The 16,232-nt window shown below is 51.5% G+C and overlaps 1 protein-coding gene across 1 annotated transcript in view; it reads right to left on the bottom strand.

Moving 5' to 3' along the window:
* The window catches only part of PLEKHA6 (pleckstrin homology domain containing A6), a 133,845-nt gene extending 119,959 nt beyond the window's left edge, over positions 1-13,886 (bottom strand). Inside the window, exons 1-3 of the mRNA XM_054563442.1 lie at positions 13,837-13,886; positions 8,526-8,602; positions 5,085-5,142 (exon numbers count right to left, since the gene is read on the bottom strand). Coding sequence (XP_054419417.1) covers positions 5,085-5,122 — 38 coding nt within the window. The 5' untranslated portion in view covers positions 5,123-5,142; positions 8,526-8,602; positions 13,837-13,886. The remainder of the gene's footprint in view (positions 1-5,084; positions 5,143-8,525; positions 8,603-13,836) is intronic.
* Between the last annotated feature and the right edge of the window lie 2,346 nt (positions 13,887-16,232).

The following is a 16,232-nucleotide window of genomic DNA, read 5'->3' as shown; positions in this document are numbered from 1 at the left end:
AGGAGCAAGGTCGGGAGATGCAGCAAGAGGGTCTCGGTGTTCCAGCAAGGACGGGTGAAGTGGAGCAGAGAAAACAGACTCCCTTGGCCCAGCCTAAATCCTCTTTGTTCCCTGCCAGCAGAGAAACAAGACATGTGAGCGGCTGAGCTGGGAAGGATGTGAGGAGTTAGGCGAAGGAGGAAGGGTTCCAAGAAAATACCTCTGTGGTTCTATTTTCTGCTCTAGAATCCACAGCCCCAGTGCTCAGACAGGGACGTCCACCACCCCCTAAACACTCCGGTCCTCCCTGCCTTTGGTGTCATTGCCGCTCTCATCACGCGGTCTTAGAGGCCACTACCTCGCTGGACTTGTTGCCTCTCACACATGCCCTGCCCATTCCTCACCCAGGCCACATGCACGTGGCTCTCTCTCCCACTCAGAATGCACCAACTGGGGAGCAGAAAAGGGAGCCCCATATGATGAATTATCTTTGAGGACCTACTGAGTTTGAACCCCAGTCCCATCTCCCACCCGCCGAGGGACTTGGAACCCACTGGGACTTGACTGCTGAGCCTCAGTTTTCCTCATCTGTAAATGAGTCCCATGCCGCTCATTATCTTTTCTCCTCATCTGTCTCGCTCTTTACTGTCCGTGGTTGTTATCTGCTTTTCTGAGGGCAGAGCATTTTTAGGGGTTGATTGTTAAGGAAACTGAAAATAAGGAGTGGGCCGTTCACCCCTCTGGTCCATCAGTCAGTCAGGGTTCGCTGAGCACCGCCCTGACCGAGCCCGGGACCAGGGATGCGGGGAACAGCCTTTATGCTAAGAGCACAGCCTGTGAAATCAGGCAGACATGGAGCTGGATCCCAGCATGGGCACTAACTACCTAATTTGCTGCCCTGTGACCTCTCTCCTTTGTCCCGTCTGCCCTCTGGAGGCAACAGAACAGCTCTTGGCATCTCCACTGCACTCCCCGGGCAGTGCTGCCTCAGGGAGCCCCCAGGTTAGGGTGTCTGACAAACACCTGGGGACAGAGCCCTGGCTTCTGCATCCCTGCCTCCCGCAGCCGCCATGCGGTGATGAGCAAGCAGCTCAGATGAGCCAGAGGCACCGATGGGGTGACTGCCTATTTTGGCACCTTCTTGGAGGAAGCGTTCAGACCAGAACAAGGAAGGAGTGACAACAGCTGGGCGGGGGTCCTTGGGGGGGAGGAGGTTCGGGGCCAGGTTGGCGTGGCCCATGGGGGCACTGCACCCACAGGGCAGGAGCAGCAGGGGCCCAAGCTAGGAACAAGGGTCAGCAGTGGTGTGGCTCTGCAGAAAGCATCCCTGCCACATCTCCCTCCCCGCCAACTTAGGAGAGAGAGGCACTCCTGGAGACAGAACTGGCAAGCTCCATGCTGGCTGCTGCAGCAGGAAGAGGGGAAGAAGTCAGGGGCCAGAGAAGATCAGGAATGGGTGCTGCATAGTTAGATGCTTAAGCTTTGGAAGACCCATCGTGGGTGAGATGTGGCAGAGGATGGTCAAGACGGTCTGTCAGCTCTGGGAGGGCTCCCCATCAGCCTGAGGAGTGACGGCTAGCCAACCCCTTAGCCTTCGTTGGGCCCATCGTGTGTGCTTTGGTGCCCTCCTGTGGATTTTTTTGGTGCATGCATAAGGCTGGCAATGGGTTTTACCCACATTTTAACCCTTTCTTTTTACTCTTCTCCCTGCACCACCCCTTCCTGGTAAATGACACCTGCAAAACCGCAGGCCTGCTTAGGCAATGACATCAGTCGTGGATATCACGGGATATCACGAGATTCATCTCCCAAGCAGCATGAAGGAAAGGACTTACTGACACACGATTATGTTTGTCTGATCCTGGGCAAATGTTAATAGTCATCAATGAAATCTGACTCATTCACACTAGAAGAAAAAAAATAGCTTCCCAAGTTGTCTGTATTTCTCACTTTTATTATTATGTTTTGGGGTGCATGTCTGGGGTCCTCAGAGTTTGTAACTCACCCACCAACCAAATGCCATAAACATTTTTAGGGGTTGATTGTTAAGGAAACTGAAAATAAGGAGTGGGCCGTTCACCCCTCTGGTCCATCAGTCAGTCAGGGTTCGCTGAGCACCGCCCTGTCCGAGCCCGGGACCAGGGATGCGGGGGACAGCCGTGCCTTCATGCTAAGAGCACAGCCTGTGAAATCAGGCCAACATGGAGCTGGATCCCAGCTTTGCTTTCTACAAACTTTGTGACACTAAACAAGTTATTTACCAAGTCTCAGTTTACTTGCTCAAATAGTTAGGGATGATAGCATCTCCCTCATAACACTGGAGTGTGGATGAAATGAAATGATGTAGGAGAGCGCTCAGCTCTTAGAGTTTCCACTGCTGCCCTCAGTACATGGAGTGACCACCAAGTCTGGGAACAGACGAGAATGCATAATAGACGGCTTGCTGACATTTCGTTACAATACATAATAAAATAACATCATCTATGTTTCCAGACTTTACCCTGTGTTCATCCCTGCCCTCGATGAGTTTTCAGTCTAGAGCAGTGGGTCTCTATGGGTGGTCTGTGGACCAGCAGCATCAGCATAACCTGGGGACCTGTTATGAAATGCAAATTCTCAGACTCTCTGAATGAGAAACTCAAGGGGTGGGGACAGGTAATCTGTTTGAGCAAGCCCGCCAGGAGATTCTGATGCACACTCAAGTTCGTGAACCTCTGATCTAGGGAAAATGACAACGTGTAAACAAGCAATTACAATACAGGTGGGCTTCCCTGAAGAAGTGATGTAATGAGCAGTCCTGAAGGAAGAGCAAGTGTTCACAGGTGGACACAAGTCAAGCTAGAGAAGGGATTAGCTCTTGCAAAGGCTGGGAGGCATGGAAGACAGGCGACTGTTGAGGGAGCCTTAGAATTCAGTCTGGCCAACTGGGGCCTGTGGGGGGCGACGCTGGAGAAGGAAGGCAGGAGCCAGAGTATAAAGCCCTTTCTCGTGCCTCAGTTTACACTATAACTGAAAGCATGAAAGACTTGTAATGGACAACAGTATGACCAAATTTGCATTTTAGAAAAAAGCATTCTTGTACAGTGTGGCCTGGAGGCGGGAAAGTCCGTTGGAAACTGCTAGAATGATCCAGGTGAGAGCCCACATGGGCATGAACTCAGGTAGCGGCCATGGGATGATGAGAGGTAGGTGGGCTGAGAGAGATCTAGGAGGACTGACACACCTGGAGGGGAGGGGCCTGAGGCTGCCTCTGGGGCTTCTGCCTCGGTGGCACCTCTGGCGGAGATGGGACAGGTGTTGGTGATGGGGAGGCAATGAGTTCAGGACTGGACATGCTCTGGGCTGGTAGCTGAAGCAGGAGTTAATTATGCCTCTGTCGTTTATCGCCCACTAGTTTTCATTCATTTATTTCAGCAAATATTGGGTCCCTACCATATGCCAGGAAGGTTCTAGGAGAGAGGGGGACACAAAATAGCCAGAATCTGCTCTCAGGGCTGACATGGCAGTGGGGGGTGGGGAGGACGGGGAACACCAGCAATAAATACATGAACAAAAATCTTTCAAGTCGTAGAAGGTGCAATGAAGGAAAGTAAGAAGCAGTGAGGAGGATGGGGGGCGAGCTTCTGATGAGGTGGTCAGGAAAGGCCCCTCTGGGAAGATATCACCTGAGCTAAATAATAAGTAAGAGCCAGACGGGTAAAAGTAGGAGGAAGGTGCTCCCAAGAAGAGGGAACAGCAAGTGCAATGGTCCCAAGGTACGAATGAACTTGGTGTGACAGAGGGGAAAAAAAGGTAAAAATCACCACACATGGCCGGCTATGAGAGATGAAGTAAGGGCCAGACCATAGTAGGTGGAAAGCTTTTTGTGACTGATAAGAAGGGATGGTTCATGTGAAAATGTTCAGACACTGATCTTGAGAACCAAATGTACATAAGGGAATCTAAGACGGTCTCTTTAAAGAGCAAAGGAGAAATGTCTTTACTGAAGCAAGAAGGATTTGGGTTCAATTTCAGGGAAAGCTCAGGTTATGGGAGCCATGAGATATTAGAACAATTTCCAAAAGAGATAATTTGTCACATTTTTTACAAATTTGTTTCTGTTTTAACCTCAATGGTTAACACTCAAGCTGATGTAAGTGCTGGCTGGTCTCACGGTGGGAATGGAAGAGTAGCCGCTCGTGGTATAGATGGATTAAGATTTCCAAAAAGAGAGGGCGAGGAAGGAGAGGAGAGGGTCCTCCTTCCCCTGGCTGGACAGCGGCTCCCTCTGGGCAGCTGTCTTCTCTACCAGCCCTGCAGGATCTGAGGCCAGGCCACGTGGGGAGGCCCACAGGCCTGAGCACGCCCAGCCTCACCCACAGGAACGAAGCCAGGACCCAGCCTGGCCAGGAGATGGAGAGACCCAGGCCAGGGCAGGAGGAAATGAGTCTCATCGGGTAGGTGTGGATCACCCCAGCCCAAAGAGCTGCTTCCAGGGTGACGTTGAGGGTGGCCCCTTCAGCTGCTGAGGACATGAGCTATCCCAGCCCACAGAGGGGACTGACCAACCCCCTGAGAAAAACAGCACCGAGCCCACACCGGCCACCATCAGCGTCACAGTGTCCCCACCCAGAAGAGCAGGAGTAATGGAGGCAGCCCTGTCACCACCCAGCCTGCCTGTTGTGCGCCCCACTCACACCTTCCCTCCCGCTGGTTCGCTTGCTGTTCTCCTGGCAGCCAGTGCTCCGCCCCTCCCTCTGAACCCTTGTCCTGTGTGTCTCGAACACCCTCTCTCCTCTGTTAGCCATCTCCCTCCCACCCCTGCAGCCAAGCCCAGTGCTCCACCCACCCCACCCTACCTTAGAAAACTTCCCACGATTGACACCAGCTCTCCCGGGCCAACATAAACACACAAACATGGCGACACACACCTCGCGCACACACACACCCAGTTTTATCTGCAGCTGGCTCGGAAGGCTTGGCACCTGCTGGCCGTTCAGAGACCACATCAAGGCCTTCAGAGAAAAAACAGACCCTCGAACCTTCTCCCCTCTCAAGAAAGCATCAGTGACAAGCACAAAAGCAGGACCAACAGGGAGACCAGGAGCAAACTCCATTGTACTCACTTGATGAAATACACAGCTCCTTTGTGGGTGGAATCCATCTCCCAGCCCTTGGGCAAGTCTGTGAGAAAGCAAAGTCACAAAATCACACTCCTGCCCATCTCAGCCCCTCAAGCCCGATCTGAACTCAGGAGAGAAGGGAGCTGGGAAACTAGAAAAATTCAGAGAAGCCAAGCGCGTTCAAACCAAGCATTTCAACCATTTTGTCGATTACTCTTATCAGTCTGTTTCCAGCAAATAGTAAGAGAGATGGTAGTAAATGGAACACCCCTTTTCAATGAGCAGTGATCAAATGAATCATCATCTTGCAGTGTTTGCTCATTCATTCAACTAACTTTGACGAGCATCTACTCTGTGTGGAGCTCTGTGCCAGCCCCCGGGGTTGCGGCAGTGAATGCACGGACAGTGGTTCCAGAAGGGTCCTCAGGGTCATCCCGCAGCCTGCTTGTATCACAGCCTCAGGAGCTGGAGCCAAGGGTGGGTCCCTTGCCCCAGGCTTCACAGATAATTAACTCCAAATTCTGCTGCTGAAGACAAGACACCAGTCCCAGGAAATCAGACATTTTAAACAATTTTTAATAGCACTTCTGGAAAAAAATTATCCATAGAAATGATCAGAGCAGAGAATCACAGACCTGTCAAGTGAGCAGGGACTGAGTAGCTGAGGAAGCTGACGCTGGCCCAGGGGTACCCGGGCTGTCCCCACTGGGAGGCTCAGCCGCGGCTGCACAGCTCCCGAGCGGAGCACCTCCTCCTCCCGAGAGCGCCCTGTGAGTCTCTGTCTCATCCTGCCTGCCCTTCCAAAACAGTCCCCTCAGCAGCATCCTGTCTCTCCAGCACAAAGGATTCCTCCACCCGCTACAGAGGTGAAGGAGGGACCTGAGGGAGTCCACTGCCAGAGGTGGGGACAGGCAGGACTCTGGGGGAGATCATTCATTTTGGGGTGCAAGAGGTCCCTGGCTGACATATTGGAAAACAGGTGTGGGATCTCTTGATAATCACTGCCACCTTTCTGGTCAGTCCAAATGCCCACCTGTGTATGAGGTTTTATAAAATATAGGTCTGGATCTCTCCAGCTGTATTATCAGCTGGGCTCTTCAGAGTGGAGAGCCCAGATTTGATTCATTCATTTTATTCATCCCTACTTATCACAGTCTATTCCCATAGTTGCTACTGATGGTAATGCTGATGCTTCAACACAGGAGAGCATCAGCAGGCCCACCTTGCCCCCAGGATCGGATCCATAGAAGTAACACCAGCTACCACTTAGTGGGCACTTCCTTGCTCTCAGCTGCGCATCTCACCACGACTAGCATTTCCTCCACACAGCAACATTACCTAATAGGCATCATCCTGAATATTTTTCAGATAAGAAAACTGAGGCCCAGAGAGGTCAGTCAACTTGTTTCAGGTCACACAGGAAGTGTCTGAGCCGGAATGTGACTTTGGTCGGCTGCCTCCAGAGCTCACATTCTTTCCTCTGTGCTGCTCCATAAATGCTACTTGTTCCCTGCTGTCCCTGTGGGAGGACATTCCCATTCAGAAGGGTGTGGGTTGGCAGCCTCCCCAAGTAGAGGGATCCCCACTGGGTCAGAATCATAAAAAATCCTGCTACTGTGATGGGCCTGGGAAAGAGGCCAGTGTGGATTATGTCCCCTGCCTTTTCCAGCAACTTCCCTCCACACTGCCCTCTCTGCCTGGGCAACACCAAGAGTGCTTATATTCTCGCCCAGGCGGAGTGCCCGCTGAGACAGCTGCCCTCCCAGCAAGCTTTGGGGGCATTTAACCCCTTCCCAGCCTGGGACGACCAGTTGGCTGCAGCCAAAAATGAAGGAGTTGGCTCACAGGCTTTACTCCTCTTCCAGGCCTATCCAGAGTGCTGATAAGGTGGAGGCGCTCAGGTGTAAACGGCTGAGACACAGAAGAACGCAACAGCACTGCCTCGGGGTCAAGGGTCAGGAGGCCTTGCTGTCTGTTGGAAACACAACACTGACAATTACAACAGCAGTCACCTCTGCTGATAGTGACTCTCTCCCATACTCTGTGCTACAGCACTTTGAGGCTCATAATCCTGTCCCCATTTTACAGAGGAGGAAGCTGAGTCCTGGAAAAAGTATTGCTTGAGGCCACGCTGATAGAAAGTAGAGCCAGGACACGAGCCCAGGTCTGTCTATTCCTACAATGTCTGCATTTAGCCCGGATTCCGCTTTCCTTACTAAGTGGCCTTGAGCCAGGGACTGTGCCTCTGCTCTCCAACTTCCCTACTTTAAAATGAAGTAGGATCCTTAGACTCCAGGATCCCTGACATCCCTCCCAGCTCTAAAAACACAACAATTCCAGCCTGGAATCCAAAAGAAAGTAGGCTGGAGCAAGTCAGCAGCTTACCCCAGTGTGCCCAGCAGTGCCACCGCGCCCAGGGGCGACCCAGCCGCTTAGAACCACGTGCCTGCCCTGTGGTCAGGAGAAGGGCTGGAAGGCCAGTGGGGATGGGCCTATGGTGGCCTGAAGAGGACAATCGGGTGTTCACTTGAAGTACCCCTTCTGATTGGGGTACTTCTGATGGGCCTTCTGATTCTTTGTGTCTCCATCTCTTCAATTTAGACTGAAATCTTTGCCTGCGCCTGTTCCCCCACTTCCCACTAGCCTGGATACTCCCTGAGGGCCTGGAATGAGTCTCCTGCCCAGGAAGCGATCCATGTGGGTACTGTCCCCTTTTCTTCCAGTTCCCCCATGTGAAGGAGTTCCCACTTATGTTAAATTTAACTTAATCAAAATTTAAAATTCAGTTCCTCGGTCACACTAATCGCATTTCAACTGCTCGGTAACTGCCCGAGGCAGATGGTGACTCCACAGACAGCAGAGAGCGAGAGCATGCCCGTCATGGCAGTTCTGGGGCACAGCTCTGGGTGCTGCCGCTCTGCCCAGTTCCCGGGCTCTCAAAAAGGAGGGGATTTGCTGATTGAGCAGAGGATGAGCAAGGAGTAAAATCTTTGTTCTCAAAGGTCTCCCCCAGATACTAATCACTGAGCTGGAGGCGCGGAAAGACCCAAGCCTGTGCATGAGCCCTCCTGCAATTTCCCCCAGGTTGGGGGTGTGATGTTCAGCCGAGTCTGTCCGTGGAGAAAGGAAGTGTCAGGAGCAAGGTCCCACTGCCACCTCAAGCCATTATTTCCTTTCCTTTTCTTTTTTTTAAATATTCTATTTATTTTAATTTTAGAAAGAAGGGAATAGAGGGAGAAAGAGAAGGAAAGAAACATCAATGTGTGTGGTTGCCTCTTGAGCGCCCCCAAGGGGGACCCGGCCCACAACTCAGGCATGTGCCCTGACTGGGAATGGAACCCATGACCTCTTGGTTCACAGGCCAGTGCTCAATGCAATGAGCCACACCAGCCAGGGCCATTGTTTCCTTTTTGAATGAAAGGCAGGGACAGATGAGCTTCTTACCTGGGCTGGAGCAGTGTCCGCTCTGGATGGGTGATTTCGTACCAGGATGCACCCAACTGGTTGACTTTTCCTCATCGCTATAGAAAACCAATAAGCAAGTGTCAGATTCAAGAAAGGCTTCCCTGAGCGGGACCCATCTCCAAAATCACATCAACACCGACTGTCTGATCCCAGCCACCCAAGGCAGGAGCACCCACGTTTCATTCATTCATTCCTATTCACAAAGCATTTACTGAGCAGGCTCTGAGGATTCAGCGAGGAGTGATATCTGATCCCTGACCTCAAAGAAACAAACATATAAAAAGATAGGTGCAAAACATAATGTTGTATGTCAATTGTATTTCAATTTTTAAAAATAAAATAAAAGGGTAGTTACAATACAGTGTTATGGGCCGTATACTCCTTATTACAGCTGTGCACAGAGAGTGCACACCATCCCGGGGAAGGAGTGGGGGAAGAAGAACAGCGTGGGGGCTTCCCTAAAGAGGTGGCATCTGAGGTGATGGTGAAGTCACGTGGGAAGAACAGGACAGGTTCTTCCTTAAGTGGCAGCTGCTCCATGGATGAGAAAGCAGGAGGCCGGTAAACCAACAGTCCTTGGGTGCCTGCAATGCTATGTATTTTCATGTACAACATTCCTTCATATTAGGAATTTTACAGATGATGAATGTGAGCTTCAGAGGGGTGAAGTTATTGGCCCAAAGTCACCCCATCAGTAAGTGAGGAAGCCAGGGTTCAGACCCAGATCCATACCCCTCCAACCTGAGTGTTTTCTAGTATCTACTCCCAACAAAGTGGACTCCCCAACGACGCAGATCCTCTGGGCTCTAGCCTCCAAGGGCAAATGGACCTTTGATATTTCTCAGCCCTTACCAACCAAGGGACACTGACTTTTCCAGAGCTGTGAAATACTTAACCTTGGCCAGTCCAAGAAGGAAAGGACTCTCAGATCCCCTGCATCGTCCAGGCTGGGGGCAGGGGCTGGGGGGAGACAGGGGCGGGGGGCAGGTCCCTGGGGCCCGGGACCGGTCTACACTCAATGCTTTTAAGGTATAATTAATACATTAATTGATATAACAAACTCCACTAAGAAAGACTCACAAAATTTTTAATGAAGCAAGATATATAATAAACTGCCCATATTTAAAATGTACAATTTAATTTAAAGTTTTAACATAGTATATACCCATGAAACTACCACAAAAATCAAGAGGTAAATTCCCTTAAACTTTCTTTGTGCCCTTTTGTCATTCATCTCTACCCCCCACCACAGTTTCTGCTATCCTCCCCCTCCCCCCAACAACTAACCTGCTTCCTATTACTATACATTAGTTGGCATTTTCTAGAGTTTCTAGGGTGTTATGTCAATGAATCATACAAACTAGATGTCTTTCCTCCTCCCTTCCCTCCCTTCCTTCCTCTTTCCCGATCCGCCTTTCTCCCTCCCTCCCTCCCATGTGGTAACACGTGTTAATAGTTCATTCCATTTCATTACTGAGTAGCATTCCGTTGTAGGGGATCCCATGGTGTGTTCCTCCACTTGCTTGTTGATAAACATCGTGGTTGTTTTCAATTTGGGGCCATTCCAAATGAAGCTGCTCTGAACACTCGTGTCCAGGTCCTTGTGTGGACACAGGCTTTCTTTTCTTTTGACTGCACTAATTTTTCTCTAGGTTGGACACCCTCTGCAGGAGACTTCCCAGCTGACCCACCCTTCTAATGAGGAAAGCAGAGAAGAAACAAAGTCGCTGCCCTGGTGCTCTTTGGGCCCTGGAGACATTGTGCACCCTGCAAGATGACCCCTGCGCTGGGCTTTGGTCTGGGAGGCGATGGGAGAGGCACCTGAGGCAGGGGAAACCCCCGCCAGAGCCGAGCTGTAAGTGTGAGGGGGCCGTTCGTTCTCTCACCTCCTCTCCTGCTGCCCTAAGACTTTCTGCCCCTCCCCCGTCTCCTGCTCTCACAAGGACGGCTCCCAGTTTGCCTGGATACCATGAATAATCACGAGGTCACTGGTGTGGGCACAGCCTCACCACACCCTCAGCTTCCTCTTCCCCTTGTCCTTCCCTATGTCGAGCCCTGGTCCAGAACACTGCGCTCGCAGGCTCTCTCCTCTCCAGCTTTGGGCCGATGGGGAAACTATGAAACTGGGAAGACTGATGCAACTGCAACTCCACAGTCCCCAAGCTTGGCTGGGCCCTAAGCACCACCTAGAATTTTCTTTAGGGGCCCCAGTCAGTTGCTATTTGCAGATTGTTCTAAAGTTTTCCCACCAACCTCAACCTCTCACCTGCCTCTCCTTCCCATCCCCTACCCCTTCTCAATTAATATCTTATCTCTTAATTCAAGAAAAAAATAGTGCCCTGACTGATGTGGCTCAGTGGGTTGGGTGTTGCTCCACAGACTGAAAGGTCAGCTCTGGTTCGATTCCCAGTCAGGGCACATGCCTGCATTGCCGCCCAGGTCCCGGTTTGGGGGCATGCGAGAGGCAACCGTGCTCCCTCTTGATTCTGCCTCCTCTTCCACCTCCTCGTGTCTCATGCTCCTATTTTTATTGACCAAATATCTTTTTTGGAAACCAGTTCCTTCTAGTTGTCCCCACTCCCTGGTCTCCCACTCAGCAATCCCTGCAACTTGGTCTGTTTATAACCTTCCCCTGAAACTGTTTTCCTCCTCCCCCTCCGCCCAATTCCTAAATCCAGTAGGCACTTTTGACTTTTCCATTGTTGACCCTTGACCCTTCCTTCTTTCCTGACATCCCTCCTCCTCGCCATCTGGGGTAGCACCCTTCCCTGGCCCTGGTGCTATCCACCTCTGTGACCCCTGGGCCTTCTCCTCCACCCTCTCTTCCTCTAATCTTTCTTTAAATGCTGGTGCTGCCTGGGTACCCCCGGTCTTTCTCCTGTTCTTCTGCGGGGGGGTCCACTTCTACATGATGACTCTCAGGACTCTCCAGCCCAGGCCTTTCTCTTCAAACTCTATCTTATTAGACATCACCTCCTGAATATCCCACAGGGGCGTCAAATTCAATTAATTCTCCCCCTAAAATCCATTCGTCCTCCCATACTCCTGGTTTCTGTCAAAATGAAGTTAACAATTCTGACATGATGTACCTCCCATTCTTCCTTTTCCCTCTCTTCCCCAACATTCAGGCAGTACACGAATGCTCTCAGTTCCACTCCTAAAGATGTCTCCCATCTCTCCCTCCCCTTCTTTTCTGTTCTCACCACGGAAAGAAATTCAGGTCCCCATCACCTGTCTCCAGGACTTTTTCAATTGCTTCCTAACTGCTCTCCGTACCTCAAGTTTTCCCCCGCCTCCATCTTCAACCCTGAAATCATCTCCCGTCCATGCGGCTGCCAGAGAGAGCCTTCTAAAATGCAGCTCTATGTCAGTTCTCTGTTTAAAATCTCCTTTGGCTTCCCTTCACCTACAAAGTCAGGTTCGGACCCTTAGCCTACCACCCAAGGCCTCTCCAAAGGTGCCCCTTTCCTCCTTCTGCCTTGTCTTCTGCAGCCTCCTCTCTGTCTCTAGAGACCCCTCAGCATGTCCTACACAACCTGTGGCCTGGCACCCCTCAGGGCCCCCCTTCCCACAGGCCTCTGCGGCAAGGCCCCTCTCCCTCTAGTCTCTCTCCTGTAGAAGCAGCTCAAAAGTTTCCTCCTGGGGAGTCCTCCCTCAGCTCCCCAGAAAACATTAGTTCTTTCTTTCTTATATTCCTGGAGCATCATGCAAATACCTCTAGAATGTATCCTATTATTTTCTAAGTGTTTATTTACATTTTCTTTCTACTCCCTTCAAGGAAAAACCTGTGTCTTATTTTTTTTTTTTTTAATCTCCAATGCCTAGCTCTATGGCAGACAAATAGTGGAGACTCAATAAGTGTTAGTGGAATGAATGGAGAAAGAAGCTGAAAGGCAAAAAAGAGATTGGAAAGAAAGAAGAGAAGAGTCAAATTAATATTTCATCAGAATAACTGAAGTACTTGTGGAAATTCAGGTTCTAAGGCTCCATCCCAGGTGGTCTGAACCAGAACCTCTGCAGGTAGGTTCAGGATTGGCCTTTTTCATAAATCTTATGGGCAATGAAGTCTCAAACCATTGACAGAAGAAACTCCAGTTTTAATACTGGGGAAGTTCTGTTATTTAAGAATCTAACCCAGGGTTAGGAATTTTAGTGGAGTTAATTTCTTAGATAACCTAATTACAGACTTAATTATGATAATAGTGATGATAATTACAGAAGAAAGGCCTACAGCAAATGTGAAAACAGAAACGCCAAAGAGAAACCACTGGCTACCTGCTAAGGCAGTTTAGGACCAGGAAAGGCAATGCACTGAAGTCAGCAGCTACCGGACTCAGTCTGAGCTCTGCTTAACACGTGGCTTCATCTCTGATGAGACTCGGCCTCGGAGGCCCTTGCCTCCCCATCTGAAAAAGGAGGCGGTTGTGCCCGAGATCCCTTCAGCTCCAATGCCCTGCGAGCCACTACCTTGAGGGAGGGACGACTCATCCTGTGTGGGTAACAGCTCAGAATGCTGTGCCTGTCGACTTGCGATCCTATTGGGAGATTTCTATCCTGGCAAAAGATGACTACAGTGGGAGCGGGCCAAAATAGCACCAGCGGGGCCACTCTGTTATAATGAGATTACGCCAAGGCCATTTTGGTTTATGAAATTAATATAACAGTGCTAATATATTACTGAGAGCAGCAAAGGCTCCCTCTCTCTAAAGAATGCTGAATGTGCTGTGGGTATCCTCTCCTTCCCCTTGACCACAGCCCCATCAGGAAGCAGGAAAGGAGAGGTTGTGTGCTCGGGAACACTGCGAACGGGGCATAGAGGCTGGGTCCCCTGGTAGTTTGTCGGTTAGCCCAAGTGTTCCCTTAGGAGGGGGGATGTGGGGCAAGAAAGAAAGAAAGAACTCGCCCCTGGCCCTTTCAGCGGCCTGTGCTGAGCTGAAAGAACTGCAGGCTGGGCCCCGGGTCTAGTCATCCTCCTCAGAGCCCCCTCCCCATCTGTGACTGGGGCGGGGCGGGGCGGGGGGGGGTGGGGCGGTAGCGAAGGCCATCACCTACCCTGCCTGGCCCTGCCCTTCCAGGCGTCAGGAAGCTGAACCTGTGCTGGACTTTGATCCGCTAGGGAAAAGGCGGGAGACCCATTCCAACAGGCATGGTGATAAACTTATTAGTCATGCCCGTTGTTCCAGCCACCACTTCCCACTACCACCGCAGCCAGCAGCCAGCCCCCAGCCCTGCCACCTTTCAAGTTGGACAACTTTAAAGAAATAAAACATAAACGAGACAGACAACATACTTGATGAAGAAGATTCTCCCACCCTGGTCAACTCCATAGGTCCACCGGCCCGGCAAGTCCAGCCAGTCAACATCATCGGCCATCTCGGTGTCCCGCTGCCCCTCTGGCTCTCCAGCCACGCGAGTGCTGCGCTGGCAGGGGCTTCCCACCCGCAGCCCCCACTTTCAGCTTCTCCTAGAAGCAGTGATGGGGCGAGGAGGGGTGTCTGTTGCGGGTGCAGCCCCAACTGGCGGCGTCCCTCCGGGTCCGTGGTAGTGGCTCCGGCCTCTCCCTGAAGGCAGCTGGCCGCCAGCCGGGCAGCAAGGAGCCGGCAAGACTTAACCCTAGCGGGGCCGAGCGTGCTCAGCGCCGCCCAGCCCGAGCCCCGCCGCTCTGTGCCTCCAGCTCGAGTCCCGACTCCTCTTCGGACGCCTGTGAACTTGGGGACTGGAGATCCGCGCGGTGAGAGTTCGGACGCTGCCGGCCTGGATCGCTCAGGGCAGCGCAAGCTCTCAGCGCCTCCTGTTCCCAGCGGCCAGCAGCTTGGCGGCCGAGCAGGGAGCAGGTTGCTGTGTGAGCGAGGGGTGTTTCCTCACCGGCCCAGCTCCCAACCCACACTTGAACCTGCGGCGGGAGGGGAGGCGGAGCCAGGGCACCGCCTGCGAAGGTAATTCGCAGCCAGAATGACCGCAGCGCACAGGTCCCCAAGTCCAGATCCAGGGCGCCGGGAAACCAGTTTGGCTGACAGCTTGGAACCACGAACTTGACGGACATGTCCAGCCACTGAATGGAAAAGGGGCCGTGGTCAAACCTGGTTACACTTGGCGGGAGGTTAGCAGAGGAACAAAGGTCAAATTCAGGGAAGGGTGGTGGCAGGGGTGTGGGCAGCGAGGGGCCCTAGGAGACTCCTCTTGCTAAGATGCCAGCCTCGTTAGTCAAGCTAGTCCTTACCTTTCTTGCTGAGCACTTCCTCCAAGAAGCCTGCCATGACTAAGTAGAATCAGAGGACAGTTTAGAAACACACTCAGAAACCAACAGTTTTTATGTGCCTTCCCCTTAACTTGCAGCAGAAAAGGAAAAGGAACCCAAACAAAAGCAGAGGAGTGTGTGCCCTGTGCACAGGACACAGGCTTCAAGCATTCAATGGTGGTATATCAAAAATGCTGCTGCTGGAGCTCACAGCTCTCCAGTCTCGGGCTGTTGTCAAAGCTGGGCTCCAGTCAGCTTTCCCAGCTTAGGCACGACCTTCCCCTGGGGCTTCAGTTAGGTACACACTGTTCCAGTCCCCGTGTCAGACCCAGTGGAAGAGACAAGGGGGGAGATGCCTGTATTTAGAGGCAGCAATGTGTCCCATGGCAGTTGGCAAGTATCTGGTGAGTGAGCATCCCTACTGTGAGCACCAGAAGGGAACGGATCCCTGCTCCACCCAGGTAATTCCTATTCACCCCTTCAGTGTCTGCCATGTGTTACCTCTTCCGGGAAGCCAGTCTCAACTCCACCAAGGACATATTAATGTGCCCATCCTCTATGTGTCAGGCAGCTTTATGAATAACCCTATAATGGAACTTATCACTCTGTAAAGCAATCCTTGATTTATTCATCTGTCTCCTTCACTGGGCTGTGTGCACCTCAGGGCAGGACCTTCATTGCATTTACCTGTCTAGCACCTACCTGGAGTACCCAATTCATGTTTGATGAATGACTGATACTGGCATAACTGGGTACAACTCAACTCTAACCACAATCCTGCACTTTGGGACCTCATTTAGGGTCCTGGTAAATTTCACCATCGGCAACATCAGGGTGTGTGGGGAGAGAGCTTTCTGGGGAAATAAAAACCAATGAGCCTTACAGGTATCCCAAATGCTCAATATGGAGGGCATAATGTGTGTGCTTCAGATAGTGAAGCTAGAAGTTGCCTCAGAGAACATCTGGTCCAATCCTCTTGTTTCAATATGGGGAACTAAGGAGCAAAGAAGAAAAGGTGCCGGTTAAGGTCACTAAGCAAGGGGGTCACAGAGAAGAATCTGCCCACCAGCATCCCAGGCCAGAGTTCTTTCTAGTACGTTGTTCTACAACACTGGAAATCACCCTCCCAACGTATAAACAGGCTGATTCCTGTGTGGCAGGTGTAAGCTGAGCATGTTCTCCAAATGCAGAAGAGGGACAGAAATCATAACACCCAACTCTTTTCACCCTTTCCAGATCCTACAGGTTTCTAGCAGAGAAAGCAGAGCCACACCTGACAATCACAGATGAGTATCTATTGCCCTTAGTTTCTGAACCAGCTGGGGTGAGAGGGCTAAGGGATGACTCTTCACCAGTCCCCAGTCTCTAGTCCCCAGCCTTGTGAAACACCTGTAGGACTAATCCCACTGATAAAGCACAGAGCCACCTGCCCAGCCCCTGTGATATTG

The sequence above is a fragment of the Pteronotus mesoamericanus genome, unplaced genomic scaffold, assembly GCF_021234165.1.
Source record: "Pteronotus mesoamericanus isolate MK-2021 breed Mesoamerican mustached bat unplaced genomic scaffold, CSHL_Meso_final scaffold_705, whole genome shotgun sequence".
NCBI lineage: Eukaryota > Metazoa > Chordata > Mammalia > Chiroptera > Mormoopidae > Pteronotus > Pteronotus mesoamericanus.
Note: the sequence above shows the minus strand (reverse complement) of the source record. Positions and strands in the feature narration are given on the sequence as shown.